Here is a 23,535-nt window from a genome sequence, read left to right on the forward strand (position 1 = left end):
GACGATGGTATCATTGAGGTTTTTTTTTAAAAAAAATTTGTGTCATTTTTAATAAATGAACATGATCATTCATAATACGTCTCGGTATATTTGTATACCATGATGGTATCATGGAGGACTAAGAGAAGGACTGAAGCATCTTCCATGATACCATCTCAGTGTATTTATATACCATATTGGTATCATAACCGGGGGGCATCTCGAGTAAATATTTTTAATTTATTTTGGGGGTATGGGCGGGTAATTTTTTTTATTTGAGGGGCATCCATGATCTTTCCCCTATTCAAAAAGCTAGCATCCTTGCGCATATATTGAGGTAGTAACACAAAAGGTCACCTAACTATGGGTAATAATCTCTCAAGGTCATGGTTCTTTCTTTTGTAACAGTAAGGTCACCCAACTTTCCTTATATATTACATCAAAAGTCACCCAATAAATACTTGACAAATAAAATATGACATGGCATTTAATTTAGTCATGACTTTTCCTTCTTTTTTTTTTCTCAGTCCACGTGGCAAAAAGACTCGGCCCAACTCAAACCCAAATTAACCCTATTCTCTCTTAATTAAAATAGAGTTTCTCCCTCTTTGAAAAAAATTGACCCATCATTTGATTAAAATCGTGTCGTCTTCTTTTTCCTTCTCTCATTTGGCTTGACTAACGAGCAAGTTGACGTTACAGAAGTCGCGGAGAGTGTGAATGATGGACAAATTTCATTTTCTGGTGTTATGTGTGTGCCAGGTGATATGGGTGTTTCAAAAAGAGGGAGGTTTTTTAAGAAAAGAGTCATGAAGGACTATGTTCAAGAAGTCACAAAGAAGTCTAAGAACTGTTGAAGGAAAAAAGAAAATAACATGATTTTAATAAAATAATGGGCCAATTTTTTTTTCCAGAGAGAGAGAGAGAGAAACTCTATTTTAATTAAGAGAGAATAGGGTTAATTTGGGTTGGGTCGGGTCTTTTTGCCACGTGGACTGAAGAAAAAAAAAAGGAAAAGTCCATGTGAAATAAATTAAATACCATGTCATATTCTATTTGCCAAATATTTATGAGTGACCTTTGATGTGATATAGAAAAAATTGATGACCCTTATTGTTACGAAACATGACGTTGAGAGATCATGTGTTACTACCTCCACACATATTCATCTCATGCTCTAAACATTTATATATGTAGTTAAATTTTGTTTTGATATATCCGAATGGAATTATCTATTGATAAAACAAAAGTCAAGTACCATATAAATAAAAATCATTTATCCCTCGATAAGTAGATAAATATGTCAGAATTACTACACAATAGATAATAAGCAGAAATTGTACTTCTCTCTTAATTAGAGCCATCTAAAAAGAAATAAAACAGAACTTCTCTAGAAGAAAGCAAACTAACAGTAGAATGAATACACTTACCTCCTATCTCTTTGTTGTGTATTATGTGAAAACGGAATTTTCAACTGGTAAATCTTTCACTGGACACTGTTTATAAAGTGAAGGACAAAATATTAACAACTTTTATGAGCAAACAAAATAAAGCTGAAGACTAACATTAAAAATAAATAAAAAAGATAATTTACCCAACATCAATTTTGATTTCTTTATTTATTAATCTTAATTTTGGTGATTTTTAAATTGTCAAACTATCTGAAATGTAAGTCGAGCTTAACCAATAAACTCAAACTTTTCTACTATATCTAGCATTGCAATGTAAAATCCAGAACTTAGACATTAGATGTTACCAGCTGGGCTTATAATTCTAATACGTTACGAATCAACTGCCTCCTCAAACAACTGCAAACGCATGTAAAACAATCATCTAAGTTCAGCTAGGTGAAATAAAGAAATTATTTTGCTAAGTGACAGTAGATATTACTTGAGATGACAAAGAAAAGACATAAACTGATACTTGAAATTTGCCACCTCTAGATGGAACTATCCCAAAACCCAACTAAGATTTATATAAACAGGAGATATAGAGAATACGAAAATGCTTAACCAATGGCTAATACATGCTGATTAATCAGAAGATGTGAAAAGGCATGGAGACTTCATGATGTAATAATGAATTTTAAAGTCCATTAATTACATTTAGGCTTAATGCATATGCAGCCCCCTGAACTTATCCTTTTTTTTTCATTTTAGCACCTTAACTAAGTGTTGTTCCTATTGAACCCCTGAACTCGTCCTCATGTGTGTCTATCAAACAAAATTTTAAATTAGACTTCCGTTGTTTCATACACATTTTCCTCAAAGAAAGCCAAAGGTCATTTTAAAAGATAGAACTATTAGTAAAAGCTAATCATCTCTAGGGGTTTCACGTTTATGGCCATGTGAATGGCTCTTAGAATTCTCTTTATTATGATTTTATGTTTGTTAAGCCTTTTTTTTATAGAATGTGTTTTTACATTTTTGCACCCAAATGTTCTTGAAATAATGTTTGGTTGAAGGGCAAAGTAGTCATCTAACTTTTGATGGATTTTTTCGTAATTCAACTTTTGGCCTAGAGTCTTTCCACTTTTAGTATGGTATGATATGATGATTTAATTTTAGATTTTTTATTTTACTCTTAATAAAATGATTTATAACCACACAAATATCTATAACTTATTTAAATCACAAATTTCAAAAGTTTTCGTTTCATTCTTAAATTCCACGCTCAATCAAACATCTTCACGCATAAATAAGATGGACGAGTACCACTACAAAAAAAAGGGTAATTTGCGGAGGTTGAAAGATGTAATTCGCGTGAGGTTTTAGCCTTCGCTAGTTGCTAAAAGAGGCTAAAACCTCCGCGAATTGCAATTTTCAACCTCCACAAATTATCCATTTTTTTGTAGTGTACTAATATATATTCATTTGTTCCGTTTTATTTGACACGTTGTTTATTTTAATAAATCCAATAAATAAGATACTTATTTTTAGAATTTATATAATATAATTTTAACTTTATCCTTTTACGTAATGACATGACTTGTTGCGACCTACTTAATATAAAAATTAATTCGTTTTAATTATAAGGAGAGAAAATATGTGTGTGTGTGTGACTCTTATTACCATCACTCATTTAAAAAAAAAAAAAAAGAAATTTGATACTTTGTATAAGTTAGGCTTATATGCCAAATTCTTCTGTATAATTCATAAGTTTGATACACAATCTTTGAGTTAGACGCTTGGATGATCACTCAACTTTGAGTAATTGACCATCATAATCACAACTTTGCTTTGTTTTCCAAAAATCGCTCAATTTTGGGTAATTGACCACCATAGTCAGCCAACTTTATTTTATCTTTTAAAAGTCACTCAACTTTGCTTGGTTAACTTCCAACGTCATTTTAATTGGAAATATAATTTTTGTTACCTATTTAATGAAGACAACTATAAATTTTTAGAAAATAATTTTTTTAAAACCCATAATCAATATTTAAATTTATTTAGGATCCAATTCATCATAATTAGTCCATATGCATTGCATTCATACCATATACATCTTGCGTTGCATCTTATTATCTCCCATGCTTGTTTATGTTATGGATTAACCCTGAGACTTGGCACAATTGGTTTTAGTTGCTATAACCATAGGTTGTGATTGAGATTGATTAAGTGTTTTACTATTTTGTCCATGATATGCGAAAATGACCTAGTGGGCGTGACTGTGTTCGTGTATTTGAGTGGTGAGAAGGTCTGTCATTCTATTTTAGCCCAACCTTTTGAATAGTATGTTGACTTGGGACTGGTTAGTATGTGAGCGTCCTTGAGGGCATTGGCAAATGGTGTGGGGATTTGGAAGGGCATTCTTATGACATACTTGTTGAATGTGGTAAAATCTCATAAATGGTAGGTGTTAGGAAAATTAAATACCTTTGAGCGACTTATTTAAATAGCGGATTTAATTGAGTTAGGATGAAGCTTGTATTGAGATACATAGAGTTTGACTTAGAACCTGCCTACCATGTTTATTTGTGATATCTAATTGTTATGTTATTCTAACCATTGTCAACCTATGATGCTTAACTAGTGTTTGATATTCTTTGCACATCCCTTGTAGAGTCTTCTGAGTTGATAGTTGATTTGAGAGTTTTGAACATGCGCGGTGCTTATCTTGAAGACCTCAATCATTTTCATCCCTAGATGGAGGTTGAGTTCTATTTATCTATTTTGAGTATTGTACCTTCAAATCTTAGTCGGTCTTGTACTAGTCTAGACCAGGTTTTGGGAGGGTTGTTATGTATAAGCCACTCTTGTAATTAATTTTGCTTATTTATAAATAGAGTTATTTTCGCTTTTGATTATGTTTATGACTTAATGTTGAACGAATCATGTTTTATGATTGGAAATGAGTTACGATTGTGTTTGAGGGTTCGCCTACCGAGGTAGAATGGTAGGTGCCCGCGCGATCCTAAAATGGGTCGTGACAAAAGGACAAAAATCATGACATATTTTCTTAAATTTGTCTAAACAAAACATAACTAAAATTAAATTTACTAACTGATTTAAAAGAAATAAAAGACAACCCAAAATATTGAACGAAACTAAAATGACAAGAAAATAATACTCCCAACCAAATAACACGATCATAGTAACGTGAAATCTATTTTATAAAACTCAAAAGTTGTGAAAACTTTACAAACTAAGAAAACATATTTTTGGTAGTTTTCTCTTTCTTTTTAAAAATGAAAACAAACTTACATCCTAAAAGGGCAACTCCTATTTTTTGTGATTTTTTAAATGCTTAAATAAAATTTACTAAAAATTAAAATAAAAGTCAAAATATCAAGATTAAGCCTAAAAGAAACGTTAAATGCTAAAATAGTGTAAAAACTCGAGGAGGGTCAAAAATCACATGTCTACACTATTTATCTCCCCAACAAATTTCATTTGAATATGAGTTTATCTCCTAGTGCTAGCGATACGGTTAAAAGTAAATTTATCAACGCTAGCCTTTAAATTAATGTAGGCTTCATGTTTTAATGTATAAAATTCTTATAAGTTGGTGGAATGTTGTGATTTCATTCAGTGGTGTTGTATCAATTCAATTTTATTAATTTATTATTATTCTTGTGAGCTAGTTACGTCTTTTTTATAAATCAAATGTCTATTAAGATTTGGTCAACATGTGAGACTGTGGTTCTATGTGTTTACAATTTCTTGACGGAACAATCTGCCGTTTGGTGGTTGCTAGTCAAATGAAGGGGCATTAGGGCGGAAAACTATTTCTCTAACGAACAAGGTAGAATTTTAGAAATATCGGCGAAAGAAAATCTTTATAAGATATAAAAGAGTAAATTTCACTTAAATCCTTAGCCTTATTCATCAGATTTGTGAAATAATATCCCTTTTATCTTTTGAACGAGAATGAAACTTAGATCTTAGATCTTATATCAATGTCCAAAAGTTAGTGTATATAATTCTTACGAGTTGGTGGAGTTTTGTGGTTTCATTCTGTAGTGTTGTATTCAAGTTTGTTTATTTATTTATTTTAATTTTGTGAGCCTATTACGTTTTTCTTTATAGGAAAAAGGGCCAAATCTACCCTCAACTATCGCAAATGGATCAATTATACCCCTACGAGACCCTAATAATACCCGACGAATCATGGGATGATGAAGTCATCACAAACTTGGCCACAACAATCAGGCAGCGGAAGAAATCTTGAACTACAATTTCAAGAAAACCAAACTCCTCGAAGAATCCCTTACTCGCTCTTCCTGCACCGATTCTCCGTCATATTAACGGCTCAAGTTCGTGGGTCACGCTGCTTTGCGCTTAGTCATATCAAATCACGTTGTTTGGCTTACCCGGAACTTGACCCTGGTCAACTCTCTCTCCTCCGCGCCGCTAATATCAACACTGAAAAACTTGCTAGAGTCGTTGTTCAACAGTCTTTATAAATATGTCCATCACAATACCGAGAAAACTGGCCTTGATGAAAAATGGTGAATACACTTATCGAATTTTTGATCCAAAAACTTATCGGTAGAACACGAGCATAAAGCGTTATTAATCGTTAAACCATTCCATGGACAAGCAATGAAGGCATTGAAAAAAGAAGGTTCTTGCTGACATTGGAAAGTCTAAAAAAAGCTGGCAGCCGTCGATTTTTTCTTTTTTATTTTATTTTATAAAAAAACCGACGGAGATAGACTCCGTCGGTTTTTAGAGAGCGAAAAACAGTAAAAATATATGTAAGTATATGAACAAAAAATATCGGTGTTCTAGTTGATCTTTGAAGGAACATCTTCGGGTGATATTTAGATGCCTCCTCGATTTTTTTTTTTAATTTTTTTTTTTTTTAACAAAACCGCCGGATTAGGTCGGTTTCATGTCGGTTAGGAAACTGAGGAAAAAAGTTGAGGTTAAAGAATGAACTTGAGGAAAAACAACGTGAGAGAGAAATATACAGTAATGGTTTAACCATGTTGTATGAGTTTTACCAGTATAAAAAAAGAACGGACACCAAGTTGATATAAAGGGCTAAAATTAGAAAAATGAAAAGACGTAGCTATTCATGTTTATGTTGATGGTCAATTTATTGTCTCCCTTTCTCTCACAATACCACTGGCCTTGATGAAAAGGTGAAGGAATTTTTGATAACGGTAGAACACGAGCAGCAGGTAGAGTTCCATGGAGAAGCAATGAAGGCACCGAAGGTTCTTGCTGACATTGGAGAGTCAGTGGCAGCCGCTATATATATGGATTGTACCTTTGATCTGAAGGCTCTTCGGGTGATATTTAGATGCCTCCTCGAGCCTATTATCATGCTGGACTTGTTGTCACAACAACCACAGCCTGTAACCATGTTGTATGAGCTTTGCCAGAAGAACGGACACCATGTTGATATAAAGCATTGGAGAAAATGAGAGAAAAACGTAGCTAGTCATGTTTATGTTGATGGTCAATTTATTGTCTCCGCTTCTTCTTAGAAAAGGAAAATGCTAAAATTTAATTACTCTGCAAAGGCTGCACTCAGAAAATTGGTGTCATGAAAAATGGCACAGACGTAACACACATGGACTGTAACCGAACGAACCACATGGCTTGCTGAATCAACATGTGACATATAATATCGTGGAATATGACTTAAAACATGAAAATCTGAGTGAGACATGTAATTAATAATAAATACTAAATACTGGAAATACTATCTGAAATCATTAGTGCGAAAATAGTCTGAAACATAGTAAGTACGTAGCCAACATAGGCTATACGACAAATGAACATTTAACATGACATGCTAGACCAATCTAAGAAACCTATGAACATGAATCTAACTACTAAACTAGTTACCAGGACAAGGCCCACGGCATACCTTTATTGCCTAACATGATATGAACATAAAACAAAGATATATAACATCCGGAATGAAAAATTATATTTGGCTCACCATAGATTGATATTGTTGCAAAAAGTACTTTTGGCAATAAAAAAAATTATTTTGTTGCATGAATGTTATTACAACGTGCGTCATCAACTTTTTTTTTTTGTTGCCAAAAGTACTTTTGCAACAATACCTTATGGCAACAAAATTAAATTCTTTGACAACAAAAAAATCATTTGCCAACAATAAAATTAGTTGGATATAAATTTTTGTTGCGACACTTTCTTGTAGTGAATGAAGTACTAATATGTACAAGAGAACTGAATGAAAAAACGTGAAAGAAATAAGGACGTAAGTACCTTTGGGGGAATGGGCAATTGAACCCAAAAAAACATGGAGTGTCTTTGGGGGAATGGGCAACCCAAATTAATAACATGAATACATGAAGTAATACGGAGCTAAAATTGTAACTATAAGATGTAACTTAATATGAACATGAAGACAATTTGACATGAATACATTATAACATGAGTAAATCAGTTTAAGTGGGAGAGCTTTAGTCTAACCAACATGTAACCTCCACGTGAGCACGTGCATCTGATCTCTGTCCGATCAGCTAAGCCATCTTGTACCTTGCCGGGGTACGATACATGAACATAACATGACCGGATCCATAAAATAACCCGAAATGAGTAACATGAAGGAATCCTCCTAACTAGGCAGAGCGATCCTTATCCTACTTTGCTATACGTAGTTTTAGGTATTAAACCTTCTAGGTAATCTGTGCAACTCCCAGAAACATGAACATCAATATATGTAGCTTAGAAGCCCATGAATTTCATAACAGAACTTGTATTATACTTATTGACATGTATAATGCAGTTTTCGTGAGACATGAAATCACATTAGGTTTATATATATATATATATATATATATATATATATATATATATATGAAAATCGAAGCATGAGTACATATGGATTGCGTACAAGGTTCATGGCATTCAAAATGATATATCATGAACACAAACAATGGAATCATAGTCTAGTTATAGTATGGTTTAATATTTTTATCAACTAGGGTATAACGCTCATTAGAATGAGGATTTCATGAAAATATGGAAGAATCATGGCATGGGGAAGAGTAATGATGGTTCCGCACATAGATAGAAGCTCTACATATCTTAATCACTCCATAACTTGAAGAAAAGGTCTGAATTACTTGGAAGAAGAAATCCAAAAATCTAAACTTGAATCCTTGTAAGTTGAAATGGGCTTTGGTTTGTAGCATTGGATTTCACTTAGAATCCATGTATAATCATTAAAATTCACTTAGGAATACATAAGAGGTACTTACCTTGATGTATGAGGATGGGGAGAAGAGAGAATGGTCATTTTAGGGCTTGAGGATGTGAAGAATGAAGTGAAAAATCCAAAAAAATGAAGTTTTAAAGTAGTCGTCGAGCTTCTTGAGCTTGTTTTACGCTCACTTAAGGCCCATCTTACGGCCCATAAATCAAATTTACGGCTCGTAAATCAGATTTATGGCCCGTAATTCCTATCGTAAGTCGGCAAAACCTTTGTTTAGTAAAATGTACACAACTTTTTATACATATATTCATTTGTCTGATCCTTATACGGATGGAAATGTATTTCAAAGAGCTTCAACTTTCATTCAGCGAGTTTTCCTAAATTCACAATAATTAAGGGGGTTGTACTCGCTTGAAGTGAGGTCTTGTGCAAACTCACTTGAAAACATTGTTCGTAGTGTAGCTTCCAACTTTAATTTGTCCAAGGACTCTTCTCATACTTGTTATAGGTTTCAAAACACTTCCTACATATCCCATATTACTAGTCAACCTTAGCCTCAAGGCACGAGGTGTTACAATTGGATTATAAATCTACTGGGAAGTTGGATATTGAAATTGAATCGAACATAGAGATTGAAGGAGCAAAGCAAAAAAGCGAAATGAGAAAAAGGAAATGACCGTTACCAACTTAATAATAGAGAAACATGTAGGTCATGCTAACGATAAGAGGTTTATATGTTCTGTGCAAGTTGCAGCTGCTGAAGGCTGCTTTTCGTGAAGGGAGAGGAGAAGTCGCGAGTAAAATAAGCATAGAATTCTGCAGCTTCAACAATGATTTGGGGTCTGCAAGATTCTAAACTCAGTTAATGTTACATTGCCTATTGTAGTTTAAATAATTGTTTCTTTAGTTTAGGCAGGCTGGTGGAAAGGGTGGAAAATATCTTGTGTTAGTGTTCGTATAATTTGAAGTTCATGACTTGTTTAATTTCTAGTGCTTCTGTTGCACTCTTCTTTGTTGCTATAATAAGGTGAATAAGTGATGAAACATTGTTGTAGCTCCATCTCACAGAGTTGCAGCACTAACTATTATATAGAACATGGCTAGATGCTTCAAAAAAAAAAAAAAAAAAAAAAAAAAAAACTATTTGTTTATAAAATATGCCTCTTTTCTAATTTGAAAACAAATTCACTTTATGAATGATTTACAGGCACACAAATTTTCAAGGCTTATTTTGAACCACAAGTTTCAAAAAAAAAAAGTTACTATTATATAAATTGAAACGGAGGGAGTATTATGTAGGAATGACAAAATTTCATTTAACTATCCAAATATTTTTAGACACGAAAATATTACATTCAAATTAACAAATCAGATGATTTTCAAAATTTTGAAATAGCAAATCACCTATACGGCTATACACTATGTAACATTCGAAGTGATTGCTTTTTATTTACAAAATAATTACCGGTGGGAATTTTAAAAAGAATAACTAATTATATATAATTTGTTAGAATAACATGAATCAGAATAAATGTTTACACAAAATTGACTAGTCGAAAAAAATTCAATACTAGCAATAAGTTTTTTAATTGTTGAAAAAAAGTATTACTATATGTTACAGTCCGTACTAATTCAGGGCCTTTTGTTGTATTTTAAGATGTATGTAGGGACCCTACTCATTTTTGCCATTGAATACGTATGATTAGGGGTTTATATATTGTTCCATGCAAAAGGGGAAGCTAATATTGGTTTCTAAACCCAAAACTCAAAAGGTTAAGTGGAATCAATTTACTTTATATAAAAAGATAATAGAAAAATATTGTATTTGAGAGAGTGACATTCGATAAACCACATTATTTTGACATAAAGAATCCACTCTCGGTTAAACCGATTTGTTGACTCTGCTTATAATAATTTACTATGTGGAATTCAATTTGTTCTTAATGTTAACCGGAATACTAATACTTACATGTAAATGCAAAATTTACAAAAGAGGGAGCATTGTTTCGTGGTAGTGCCGTAATTATTTTAATTTTTCTACCAAATTATTATTACATTTCGATATTTGTCGTTCAAACGAATTTCTAAAATGTTTGTCAATACTGCTTCATTGACAAACACTAGAGGAATTACAAAAAATCAAATTCTATAACTGTGTTGACCACTGGATTCCCCATATTGGCATCAATGACGTGCATGCATTAAAAAAGAAAACACCCTAATATGGCATCAATAAATTGTTTGTTTACAGTCATATAAATGGAGAAATTACGCCTTACCGCGTCTTTGGGGAAAGATTTTTTTAAAACAAAGTTTAAATACATACCCTTTGAAACTTGTCGAAATTTTGCCCTTTGAAAGCATTAATATCTTTTTCCTCAAGCATGCCAACTTTTTTCTTTTTTTGTATTAGTCCGAAACGACGTCAAATTGATTTTTTATGATTTAATTAATCTGATATGGTCTATCAAGAAAAGAAATATTGTCTTTACCGTTCAAATTTTTCAATGGTCAAGGAACATTACTTTTATTTAAATACAACACAAACATGTTAAAAAAAATTCCTCTAATTATTTCCCAAGGTTGACTAAATTCATAGTTTAGAAGTACCTTAACCATCTCATATTGACTAGAGTTTTACCTTCATCCAATTAAGTCAACTATTGTCATGTTGTCCTGTTTTTAAAACTTTTGACCAACCTTACAATTAAAGAAAATTAAGAGTTTTACCTTTATCCAGTAAAGTCAACTATTATCAGGTTGTCCTATCTTTAAAACTTTTGACCAACCTTACAACTAAAGAAAATTAAATTAAAGAATCTATTTCCGAGTAAACCAATTTGGTTAACCTGCTTATAACAATTTACTATGCGGATTTCAATTTGTTCTTAATATATTTTTTATTTAATTGGATAATTAATACTAACATAAGCAAAATTACAAATTAGAGGGAGCATTAATGCTCGTGGTAGTTCAGTGATTGTTTTATTTGTTTCTACCAAATTATTATTGTTACATTCCAGCATTTGCAGTTCAAACGAAGTTCCTAAAATTTCTGTCAATATTACTTTATTGACAAACGCTAGGGAAACTACCAAAAGTATAATCTATGGCCGTGTCGACCACTAGATTTCCCAACATTAGCATCAATGACCCGCATATTAAAAAATTATGCCCCAATATTTTATAACTACTTGATAATGGCTCAAATAATAATACAATTGCGATTGATTTTATCAATAAATTGTTTCTTTACGGTCATATAAACGAGAACTTACGACTTACACAATATCTTTTTGGGGTAGATTTCTCTAAAACAATGTTTAAATACTCTTTGGAACTTGTCAGAATTAACTCTTTGAAATAATTAATCTCCTTTTCCTTAAACATGCTAATATTTTCCTTTTTTGTTATTAGTTCTACTTACCATCTATAATACATGGCTTTTTTGGTTTGTTATGAATTTCAAATGTTTAGATCACATCCTCTTATATTTTCAACAAGACATTTAATTAATGACTAGCCTTTTCTTGTGTTTCTCTCCGGATAATTAGGAAATAATAATATAAGTAAAATGAAATTATTGTAATCTTAGCTAAACATACAGTGTTCATATATAATCAAACCTATATATGAAGATGTAACTCATTTCACTTTTCTCCATTACGTATTTTCTGTGAAAGGTATGCAACATTTTCATTTACATTTTCTTCTCTTTTTTTTTTTTTTTTTCAACGCATATTAGAAATTAGTTCACTTTTATGTACGTGTTTGTGTTGATACTAATCTTTTTCTCTCAAAATCATCAAGTTTAGTAAAATCTTTGTGACTTTTTATCAGGCCAACAAAATCCATTTGAATATGAGTTTATCTGCCGGTGCTAGCGATATGGTTCAAGGTAAATTTATCAACACTAGCCTTTAAATTAATGTAGGCTTCATTTTTAATGTATGAAATTCTTATGAGTTGGTGAATGTTGTGGTTTCATTTTGTGGTGTTGTATCTATTCAAGTTTATTAATTTATTATTAGTCTTGTGAGCTAGTTACGTCTTTTTAATAAATCAGGTGTCTATTAAGATTTTATACTGTGGTTCTATGTGTTTACGATTTCTTGATGGAACAATTTGTCGTTTTGGGGTTGCTAGTCAAATGAAGGGGCATTAGGGCCGGAAAATATTTCTCTAAACAATAAGGTGAAATTTAGAAATGTCCGCCCAAAAAAAAAAAAAAAATCTTTATAACATATAAAAGAGTAAATTTCACTTAACCCCTTAATCGGACCCTTCAGATCTATGAAATAATACCCTTTTTACCTTTTGAATGAGAATGGATCCTTAGATCTTAAATCAACAACCACAAGTTATTGTGTAGAAATGAATTAATTAATTTTACTTAAACTCCTTAACACGACTATTTCAATTTAGGAAACAATACTCCCTTCATCTCACCTTTTGAATGGGAATAAAATCTTGGATCTTAAATCAACAACCTAAAGTTATTGCAAAGAAATGAGAAAAATAGATTTGACTGTCCTAATATTTTGAGATAAGAAAATAATACATTCAAATTAGCAAATCAGATTGTTTTCAAAATTTTGAGATATCATATCACCTATAAACTTTGTAACATCGAAGTTATTGCTTTCTTACTTGCACAATAATTACCAATGAAATATTTTTAAAAATAAATAAACTTAATTTGCACGAATAAAGTGAAAATAGGATAAATGTTTTACACAAATTAACTAGTTGAAAGAAAGTCAATACTAACAATAAGGTTTTTAATTGTTGAAAAAATTAAATATTACAATTCATACTAGTTATATATATATATATATATATACTAGATGGTCGCACGGGCCCAACATTTTAGATTATAGTGTATTTATGTGTGTAGTTGTTTTTTGATATTGCTTGATTTTTTAATATGGGATCTATTTTTTATTTTTTATTGCTTTTTTTTTAATATGAGGTCCACTCATTTTTTTTTTAATAACATGAGTTGGAGGTGGACGACGATACCACCTCCAATGCTCCGTCTTTGCACGCCCAACACAACATGTAGTTTTGTTTGGGTAGTGATATATATATATATATATATATATATATATATATATATATATATATATATATATATATATATATATATATATATTTATATTGCTAATAAACACACACACACACACACATATATATATATATATATATATATATATGTTCAAAACACGATTAATATAACATTGTAGTTTGTGCTCCGTATCCAAAACTTTATTATATTAGTGTTTGCAAAAATTTATTAATACTTTTTAAAAGAGAAGACTTGTTTAAAACGAAACTATTTTCCTCTCTTTCAGACAAAATAATAGCAATATTTAAGCATCAGTTGATACTTTAAATTTTAATTCGATTAATTTAAAGGTAAATATTCTATTGTTAATGTATGTAGATTGGACCTAAACAATACTTATTATTTTTTATCAATTTTGATTTGGATAATTCTAATTCAAATTATCAAATTAATTTTACATGTTTAAAACGAAACAAAGTAGAAATTTGATTTTCTATTTAAACGAAGAACTACTATTTTTTAATTTTTGGTGAATATTCTTGGTTTAGCTCATTTTACTTGTCATGTTGTCTTTTGCACTTTTTTTTAAGGAAACATCAATTAGAATTATAATTTGACTAATTTACCTTATTTATTATTTGATCTCCATTTAATATTATTTTTTCTTTTACGACATTAATCTCTTTTCACATTTATTAGAGTAAGAATGAAAATTAAAATATAAATATTTTAAGTATATTTATTTTAGTAAACATAACAAATAAATGACATGGCGGAATAGCAAATACAACAGTTAAATATCTAGATTAGATCTCAGGCTAATATAAGAAAAGAAAGGAAATTATATGGTTTGACCACTTAATCTTTTGAAGAAAAACAATAATATGAGGTCTACGTTTTTTGCTTTACAATAGTTTCATTTGCTCCCACTAATGGGTTGATACGCATGTGACAATGAATCCATCATTATTGACTTAATGAGAATACTTTGGGAATTACATGAATATTATTTGATTTTTTAATATGGGTTGCACGTTTTTTTTTAATATGGGGTCCACCTTTTTTTTTTTACATGAGTTTGGAGAATTTTTTTTATATATTTTTTTAATTTTTTTAACATGGGGTCCACATTTTTTTTTTTTAAAGATGAGTTGGGGACGGACGACAATCCATCCCCCAACCATGCTTATATATATACATACACACTTATGATCAAGGGGTTTATATATTGGCCCATTCAAAAGGGGAAGCAGATACTGTTCTCCAAACTCAAAACTGAAAAGGTTAATAGGGTTACATGAAATTAATTTACCCTATATGAAAAATAATAATAAAATATTTAGTGTGTATGTGACATTCGACAAACCACTTTTCATTTAACATAAAGAATCCTCCATGACGAGAACATTTTGATTAGAAACTAAATATAAAAGTATAAAATAAAAAAAATAAAAAAAAGAGCTCGTTAGATATTTTTATTTCATTTTCATATGTACTGACAATATATTAAAGGATTAAACTAGTTTTAATTTGTAGAATTTAATGAATTCCGGCCAAAGCTTGTCGCCTTTTCTTTATCTTTCTCGAGACAGTTCAAGTTTTAATATTTTATACAAATTCTTAGTGCTAGAATTTTAGACTGGGAATGATAGGTCAGACAATAAGATGGTCAGTTAATTTGTTCAACTGCTAATTTGTCAGGTCTCCCTCCCCATTTCTCTCGTAGATATGGTTACTGATTATAATGCTATTTTCTAGAACACACATATTTCTAAAGAGCATAAATAAACAAGATTATCACTTTAGTTACATTTTAAAACCAAATAAAGTGTTAGTTTACTTCCAGGTGTTTTAGAATAAGAAATGCGGTGATTGCTTGCAAATATCTGATAATCCTATCATTTTTTGGACCTTTATTTGATGATTTTTAGATCTCATAATCATCTCTGATGACTCTGATGGAGGCGATTCATCAAAAACTCATGGGTTGACAAGTGTTGCTGATAATGAGGTAAGTCTATTAGAGTATTTATTAGGACTTGAGCTCTTTAATATAGTCATTTCTTAAAAAAATATAGTAATTACTGTGTGCTAAGTGAAAAAGGATCTACATCTGAGTTTTCTAATGTTTAGATTAAGGTTAACCTTTTAGTTTGCAAATAATTAACAATACGATTTAGGTTTGATGCATTTAATGAACTCGTTCTTAAAATAGATTCTTGCTCCCTTTCCACTTGAGATGATTGAGGGCTTAGCGCAAATAGATTTTGTGGTTACGTGAATTTTACAAACCACCTAGAGTTTCCCCTCGGACTTTACTAGTAGCCTTCTTAACTTCCCTCTTAGCTCTCTTGTTTTCTTCAAAAGCTTTTCTTCTCCCCTGCTTTTGACAACATCCTACAAGGACACAAAGAAAAAACTCTCTTCTAATTCATTGTCAAAGATCAATGAGAAGAACGTGATCTTCTCTGAAATATGGAGCAGCTTAACAAGTACGATCATAGATTGTGAATCTTATAGCGTAGTTCGTGTTTATAACATGTGATTACATTATCAACTAGTGAAACAAATATTGGAAAATTCTGAGAGAACTATATGTTCTAGATTGTTGTATTTTCCTTTAAGCTTTAATAACTCTTTGTACCTCCTCACTCCACCACCAAGTTTTCTGTGGTCGAGTTCCTAGACCTTTAGAAACACCTAACACTTCAGTACTTGCTCCTTTTTAATGTAACATGACATTTCCTTTTAAAGGATATTTGTGTCTCCCTCTAAGTCCCAAGCTCCCTTCTCCCGTAGTTTTTCTTGAAAGGCTAGCTGGTTAGCTTCCTTTAATGCCCACTACCTAATTCGTGGTTGTTTGCAAGTCGTCACATTTCTCACTCTAACCCTAAGCTTTACATCTAAGACTTCTAACCTATGTTGGCTGGTCATCTTTTCTCCTGGAATAACCATATTGTCCTTGCATGTACTTCTATCTCATAAAGTCTAGATCTATTTGAGCACACGGTTACCCTCACTCTTGTACATAATTAGGTGCGACTCCCTCTTCTTGAAATATGTGTTAGCTACTACTCAATTATAAGCTATAGTGAGTTCCAATATTGCTTTTCTTTCATTGTTTCTAGTACTCAGGGGCGGCTCAACGAAGTTGGTGGTCTAAAGCCAAAATTTTATAAGAGGCCTTAAATTTATCTAATAAAATTTTATATATTTTTATTCTAATTTTTTTTTTTAATAATGATGGTATGTATAGAGACCATCATGTACGTTTCTTGATTGTTCACCCAATGACATGCTAGCTTCTAAAATTAGAGATATCTACTAACTCTATTCACTAAAATTTAAATAAATTTTGTATAATAAACATACATTGACAATTAAGATAATATTTTTGTAAATTTTCATAATCTTATAATCTCTATTTTGTACAACTAAGTGGTCAAAATAATTCATACACTTAGAATAATTAAAGTCTATTTTGAAGTTAAAAGTCCACTATTTATAAGAAATTATCAACTTTATAAAAGGCTTCATTTTTAAAATTAACAAAGTCATCATCAATTTGTTCATTTTTTAAAATATATTGCATAAAGTTTATTACTCTCTAATTTCTGTGAAGGTGTTTGATTAAGGCACGAGATTAATAGAAAATGAAAAACTTTTGAATTTTGTGATCTAAAACAAGCCATAAAAAATTTTGCGGCTATAAATTATCTCATTAAGGATAAAATGAGAATTTCAAAATTAATTTTATTAAATATATATAAAGATGTCATTATTTTTAGAACTAACTAGAGAAAAAAGAATGTCACTTATATTAGGATGGAAAGAGTATAAAATGTGAATTGGTTATCTCAATAACCTTGATCACATTTAAAAAAACATAGATATAAAATCTAGTCTCTTTATTCATAACTGTATAATATATAAAATGAATTTTTGGGGCCTTCAATTTGGGGGGGCCTAAAGCCTTTGCTTCAGTGGCTTCCTCCTCCAGCCGCCGTTGCTAGTACCATATGTATAATCATCATATACTTGTTTAAAATTGTCACTATCTTTACCTACATGGACATTTATAACACGTACCCACATCTTACACTTTTCTGCTAATGCTGCACTACAAGCTCAATTAAACTATCAAACTATACTCTACTTGCATGTTATCTAATTCTGTAATAAACTACTCGTATATTACCAACTATTTGCATGCGGGGTATATCAGTACATGTGTTTAACTTTTACGTAATTATTATACATCTCTATGTGCATCAGCAATTAAAAATTACTCCTTTAGTTTTTGCTCACCTACCGTCTCCTCTAGTTTCTGTACCACAATTTCTTTATCTATTTCTAGAAAATTAGAAGCCAAATTATCTTTTGTTAGGAATATCATGACTAGTCCTGGTAACTATTTTGCTGGTCTAGGAAACTCATGCGCTCAAAATAGCACCCCTACTATCTTTAATGACTTTTAGTATTTAATAATTTATATCATTTGGCTTGATATACTTCACTTTATTTTCATGACATTAATTACTGTCTTTCCAAACATTATCCATAGTAGTGAGAGATATTTTATTTATTTAACCTTAACTAGACAACGCGAAGCAAATAGCTAAAACTATGTTATATTTACTTTGACAGTCAACTCTCCGATTTGTGGAGATTAACCAAGACGTTGACCAAGAAGACGTCACAAGTCATTCAGTCAGGGCTTCGCAGTCTGTGGAATCGTACCTCACATCACCACCAAGGTAATTGGCCTCACGTTAAAAAAAAAAAAAAAAAAAAAAAACCTTAGTTATCACATTTTGAATTTTAATTTTTTTTTCTTTGTGTTGGTTATTTTGGTACGTTATTATAGGGATACGGGAGAAAAGAAAACATCCCCACCAGTACCAATGAAAGGTAGAGTGATACCAGGAAGGAGTACTAGTGGAGTTAGCAGCCCAAAGAAACCTTATAGGTCTCTAAGGATGAATGCTTGCAATAATATTGGAGTTGTGAAGAAGGAAAAGAAGAAAAGGGCAAAAAAGTCAGCACCCAAAAGGAAGAAATCTGCTAAATGAATTGCGTTAGTTAATTATTTGGAGAGCTATAATTATATAGACTCTTAATTAAATTCTCGAAGAATTAGTTGGTTGTTTTGTTTGTTTTGGCGAATGGTTTTTGCTGTTTCTGATCAGCTCTTCGACTATCCTTTGTGTGATTTTAAAAGTCCTGAATCATAGGCGGATTTAAGATTTTAAGTTTATGGATTTTGAATCATAACGTTTTTTTTGCTTATTGAATTGTTTTGGATGGATTATTATATTTTATATATTAAGTGAATTTTCTCATAGATACAGAATTTTGAGCGGAAACTATTGGGCTCCGTCCAACCAGTGCCGCTCCATTTCTGCATGGAATCATACTGTCTTTAGTACCTCTCGGTTAAACTTTTATCTCTATCATCAAATTGATTTTTAAAAAAGTACTTGCACCAACATATGTAGCACTTTCGGTTTAGCCTTATTATAAATAGTTAGTGGTTGATCAACTATTTTAAATTGTGTTTTTGAAAATTAATTGCAAAAAATTATTTATAAACAGTCACTTTGCAATTAATAGGCAAAAGATTTGAAATATTTATTATGAGATCTCAATTAGGTTTTCCAATTTCTTTTAATATAAAATTTTTAAAATCACAAAATAAAGAGATTTGGCTTGTTTTGTCCATACTGTTAGTAGTTGGTATACTTATTTTTTGCTAAAAGGTATTTTTTCCAGGGTGAAATTAGAAACAATTTCGAAAAAGAAGTTACTTTTTTTGTTTTTTTTTTTTTTCCAAAGTTGGCCAAACACTTCTCCTTGGAGTTTCTTCCTTCAGCTTCTTTCCCATTGTAGAATATAGCTTTTACTACTACTCAGCAACACTTATTTTTTTGAAAATTTGGCAGAGCAGCTCTTCAAAATAAGCATTTCTAGTTTCCTAGAAATTTGGAAGTTATTATAAGTCAAAAAACTAATATTGAGGAGGGAGCATGCATGAACATACATTTTTTAGATTTGAACTAGGAAGCACAAAAGAAGGACAGAGTCTCCAAAAGTCCAACCTTCTTAAAACCAGGACTTTTAGGATGTATTTTACTGTTATATTTGAAAAAATGTTAAAGTTGAAACCAAATGTACAAGAATTTAAACAAAAATTACAAATAGACGAAAGTATGGGTATAAAGGGCTAACGTGGACCGAGGACGTGCAAAGTCTAACGGAGAGACTAAGGCAGTTTACGTACCCAACTTATGTTAAATGTTTGTTTTCTCATTTGGCCCTAAAAGAGTCAGAATATTGAAGTTGCATTATAATAAAGAGATAATGGATCAGAACCCCTTTAGATTATCACGTTTGTATTAGTTTCATACTTAAATTATGCCTAGCTTACGTTCAGGGGCGAATTTATAGCTTAAATTTGTAACCCATGGTCTCTTTGTAAAACTAGGTATTTATGTGTATTTTTTTAAAAATTGATATAAATATTACCTGCTAACACCTATACTACAAGAAGACTAAATAGTGTACTTGATTAAATGCTAAGTGATTTGCCTAGAGAATTAGGAATTGATTCCCACTTAATACATTTTTCCTTCTTTTTTTTAGTGGTGTGAAAGCACCATAATCCTCAACGGAACCGACCTTCGCTTGAAAAGTGTGGCCTACATTTATTTTATTAGAAAACTTCAACCAACTTGCTTCCTTTTCAGAGAATATCAATCTTCTTTTGTCCTCATCAGCTTGGATTATCTGACAGTAGCCTCGAACGTTAACTGATGTTCGGATCATAAAAGAAAGTATAATGTGGCATCTAATTCATAGATTTACAGATTGTCTCTAACTCGCTTACATTACCTCTGAACTATAACTTTCAGGTGCTAATACCCCCCCCCCCCCCACACCCCCTCCCACAAAAAAAATGTCAAATTTTGTTAGTTTCATATTTGAACAATGCATTCACATTATTACCCCCTTGAACTATACTTCCAAGTGCTAAAACCCCCACTTGAACTATAACTTGCAGGTGCTAAAATTGGCCCTCTTGGCTTGACAGATTGCAAAGTGTGTGTAACTACCCCTAAAAGGTGCATGAGGGGCGAAAAAAGCCATTTACAACAACTAATTAAGCCACGGACTAAGCAAAATAGAGGACAGGGACAGAAAAAGAATGTGTGAATATATACATATGTTCTTCAACCTCTCAAAGTTTATGGTTTTTTGTTCATGATACTTGATTCACACCTTTTAACCTCAAGACACGATAAAATCAAAGATAATAGACTGAAACCACTGTGAAATCGAACCAAATGAGAACTGCACTGCCTCAATTTCTATACTGTCTGAGAGCTCTCAGCCAAATGGGACAAAAGTGGCGTCCCTTATGTTTTTCTCTTTATATTTTCTTGTTTCCCTTTTTAACTTTTAATTCCTTTTTACTTCTGTTTTCTTTAGTTTTACTTATTTAGTTTAGAATTTACTTTATAATTAAAATCATTAATAATCTAAATGAATCCGAAGATAAAAAGAAGTAAACAACACGTGTAGTGTCACTTGGCTTTTTTTCAAGAAAGTTTTTAGGAGGGTGAACACACTTACATAACATATAACGAGTAGGGGGAGTTTAGCACTTAAAAGTTATAGTTCAAGGGTGTAATGTAAACTAGGCATAGTTTAGGTATGAAACTAATAAAAACGGGACAATTTAGGGACGGCTTAGCACATGAAAGCTATAGTTCAGGGGGGCAACGTAAACTAGACAAAAACTTAAGTATGAAACTAATAAAAACGTGATAGTTTAGGAGGTCTTTCTCAGTAATCTATATCTATATATAATATTACCATTAGCCTCTCATAGCCACCATTCTATTTCTTTTTTGTCAATTTTTTGACCTTTTTCGTTCCTAGTTTCCTCAAGATAAATGTTGAAAATTAAAATCACTCTATTAATAATTCTTTAATTGTCCACATTCATTGATCGGCATTTAAGAATATTCACTCTCTTATTACAGTAGTTCTTTTACAGAAAAAATGAAACAATGCGTCGCTTTTTTTCTTCTTTTGCATTTTTTTCCTTTCATTCAGCTTATGTTAGTAAGCTAGCCCAAGGGTTGTGTTAAAGAGAAAAAGGTTGCCAAGACTCTATTACCAATTAATGTGGTGCATAATGCGGAAATAAATTTATGGTGCAGTCATGTTCGTAATAACGGTACATATGTTCTTGAAGAGGTTTGCCAAGACTGCCATAGAAATGGAAAATAGGATCATTTTGGGAGGAGATATGGAATATCAACGAGCAACAAACTGAACTAGGTAAGCATTTCATTTTTAAAGATGCCATACGTATGCAAACATTTTTTTTTTAGGAGGATTTATAGTGTTTCCACACTAAAATTTAAAGATGCGTGGGTGGTGCTTAACATATACGAGCCATCCCTCACTTGCAAACATTTTTATGTGCAGGGTGAGAAGTTTTTTTTTGTTAATTCTCGGGGTACCCCCGGCCGCTATCCAATCGAGTGTGCACCGGTAACCTGTTTATTGTGCAATAGCTTGCAAACCACACAAGAGATGTAAATCGCATTAGGCAAGTCTGGTACAACGAGCTCTAACTAAGAAAGCGACAGGTGAGGGAAATCGACCCCAAGTCTCCCTTGTGGAAAATCACTCAGCCAACCCATGCGGCTTATTTTAGCTGTTTATAAAAGTAATTAAAAAAAATCACAATTTAGAGAAGTACCGAATTGATCAATCTTTTCATTTCTACAACTTATTACAACCAACAACATTATTTTGCATATTATTTTGATCACAATAATTTTTATGTTTGATTCAAAAGATGATCTACTTGTCACAGTTGGGTAAATTGTACATTCAAATTGCCTAGATGTAGCAAACAGACGGGCCAGTGTCATGCGACTTCAAGCAAAATCAAAAACTGTTTTCTGCTATAAATACCGGATAAATTCTACACCTCTTACCGTCTTATTTTTCTTTAAAATTTTTGTGGATCTTCCTATTTCTTACCAAGATTTGAATTTGGTTGCAGAAATACAAAAATTCTATTTCCTATAACATGTTTGATATTTTAATTGTCGTGTTCTTCAAAATTGGACCAAAAAATACAGTAATTGTACATATTAAACAAAACAAATTGTTTCCCGAAACAAATAATTTGCTTTCGTGATTTAATTACCTCTTCTCGAGCATTATCGTCAAGCAATTTGTCTTTCCTTTTTCCTCTCCCCTCTATTATCAAAGAGAAAATTTATTTTTAAAAAAATATTTAGCAATAGATTTAGTAGAGAAAAAAAAAATTAGACAATTTTTGTATAAAATAACTGAGAATCATATGAAAGCTATATTTTATATTTTTTTCTACAGAATTTCTGTAATGGTTTTAAAAGTTATAACGCTATAAAAGGACACAAATAATTTTTTTAGAATAAATTACTGACACCCAATTGTGCTATCGAGAAATCAAATGTGAGATCGTAGCTTTTGAACTAAATCTTCATAAAACTATGTTTCAAAATAAAAACAAACATGCAAGTGCTTTCAAGAAATCAAAGGTAGGATACCTATTCTGAAATTGAGTTAAAATATTATATAAAATGTTTGTTTGGGTTCCTATTGTTGTGTGAAATTTAGGTAGGGAGAAAATCTTTATATTTTTCAATTAATTAATTTATAAAATATCTTTTTATATGTATATAAAAATATATTTAATATTAACTAAATCTGAAGAAAGATTAAAAAAGATTCCTTGAATTCTTTATAACGCGGACAATACCACTAAATGTGCGCATATT

General features: G+C 31.3%; 1 protein-coding gene and 1 pseudogene across 1 annotated transcript; both read left to right on the forward strand.

The window, feature by feature from the left end:
- Window positions 1-5,084: 5,084 nt before the first annotated feature.
- Window positions 5,085-6,979, forward strand: LOC132061968 (ribonuclease 3-like protein 2; annotated as a pseudogene).
- Window positions 6,980-12,472: 5,493 nt separating this feature from the next.
- Window positions 12,473-18,984, forward strand: LOC132062563 (uncharacterized). The gene is made up of 4 exons (XM_059455112.1): window positions 12,473-12,520; window positions 15,622-15,701; window positions 18,338-18,447; window positions 18,558-18,984. The coding sequence occupies exons 1-4, from the start codon at window positions 12,484-12,486 to the stop codon at window positions 18,760-18,762; spliced, it is 432 nt and encodes a 143-aa protein (XP_059311095.1). The 5' UTR covers window positions 12,473-12,483; the 3' UTR covers window positions 18,763-18,984.
- Window positions 18,985-23,535: the final 4,551 nt, after the last annotated feature.

This window comes from Lycium ferocissimum, chromosome 7 (assembly GCF_029784015.1).
Source record: "Lycium ferocissimum isolate CSIRO_LF1 chromosome 7, AGI_CSIRO_Lferr_CH_V1, whole genome shotgun sequence".
Taxonomy (NCBI): domain Eukaryota; kingdom Viridiplantae; phylum Streptophyta; class Magnoliopsida; order Solanales; family Solanaceae; genus Lycium; species Lycium ferocissimum.

Excerpts from the sequence above, each read along its gene's own strand:
- LOC132062563 (XM_059455112.1), top strand. The coding sequence starts at position 12,484 with ATGAGTTTATCTGCCGGTGCTAGCGATATGGTTCAAG. Across the intron at positions 12,521-15,621 it reads TGCTAGCGATATGGTTCAAG|ATCTCATAATCATCTCTGAT; the intron begins GTAAATTTATCA and ends GATGATTTTTAG. Across the intron at positions 15,702-18,337 it reads CAAGTGTTGCTGATAATGAG|TCAACTCTCCGATTTGTGGA; the intron begins GTAAGTCTATTA and ends TTACTTTGACAG.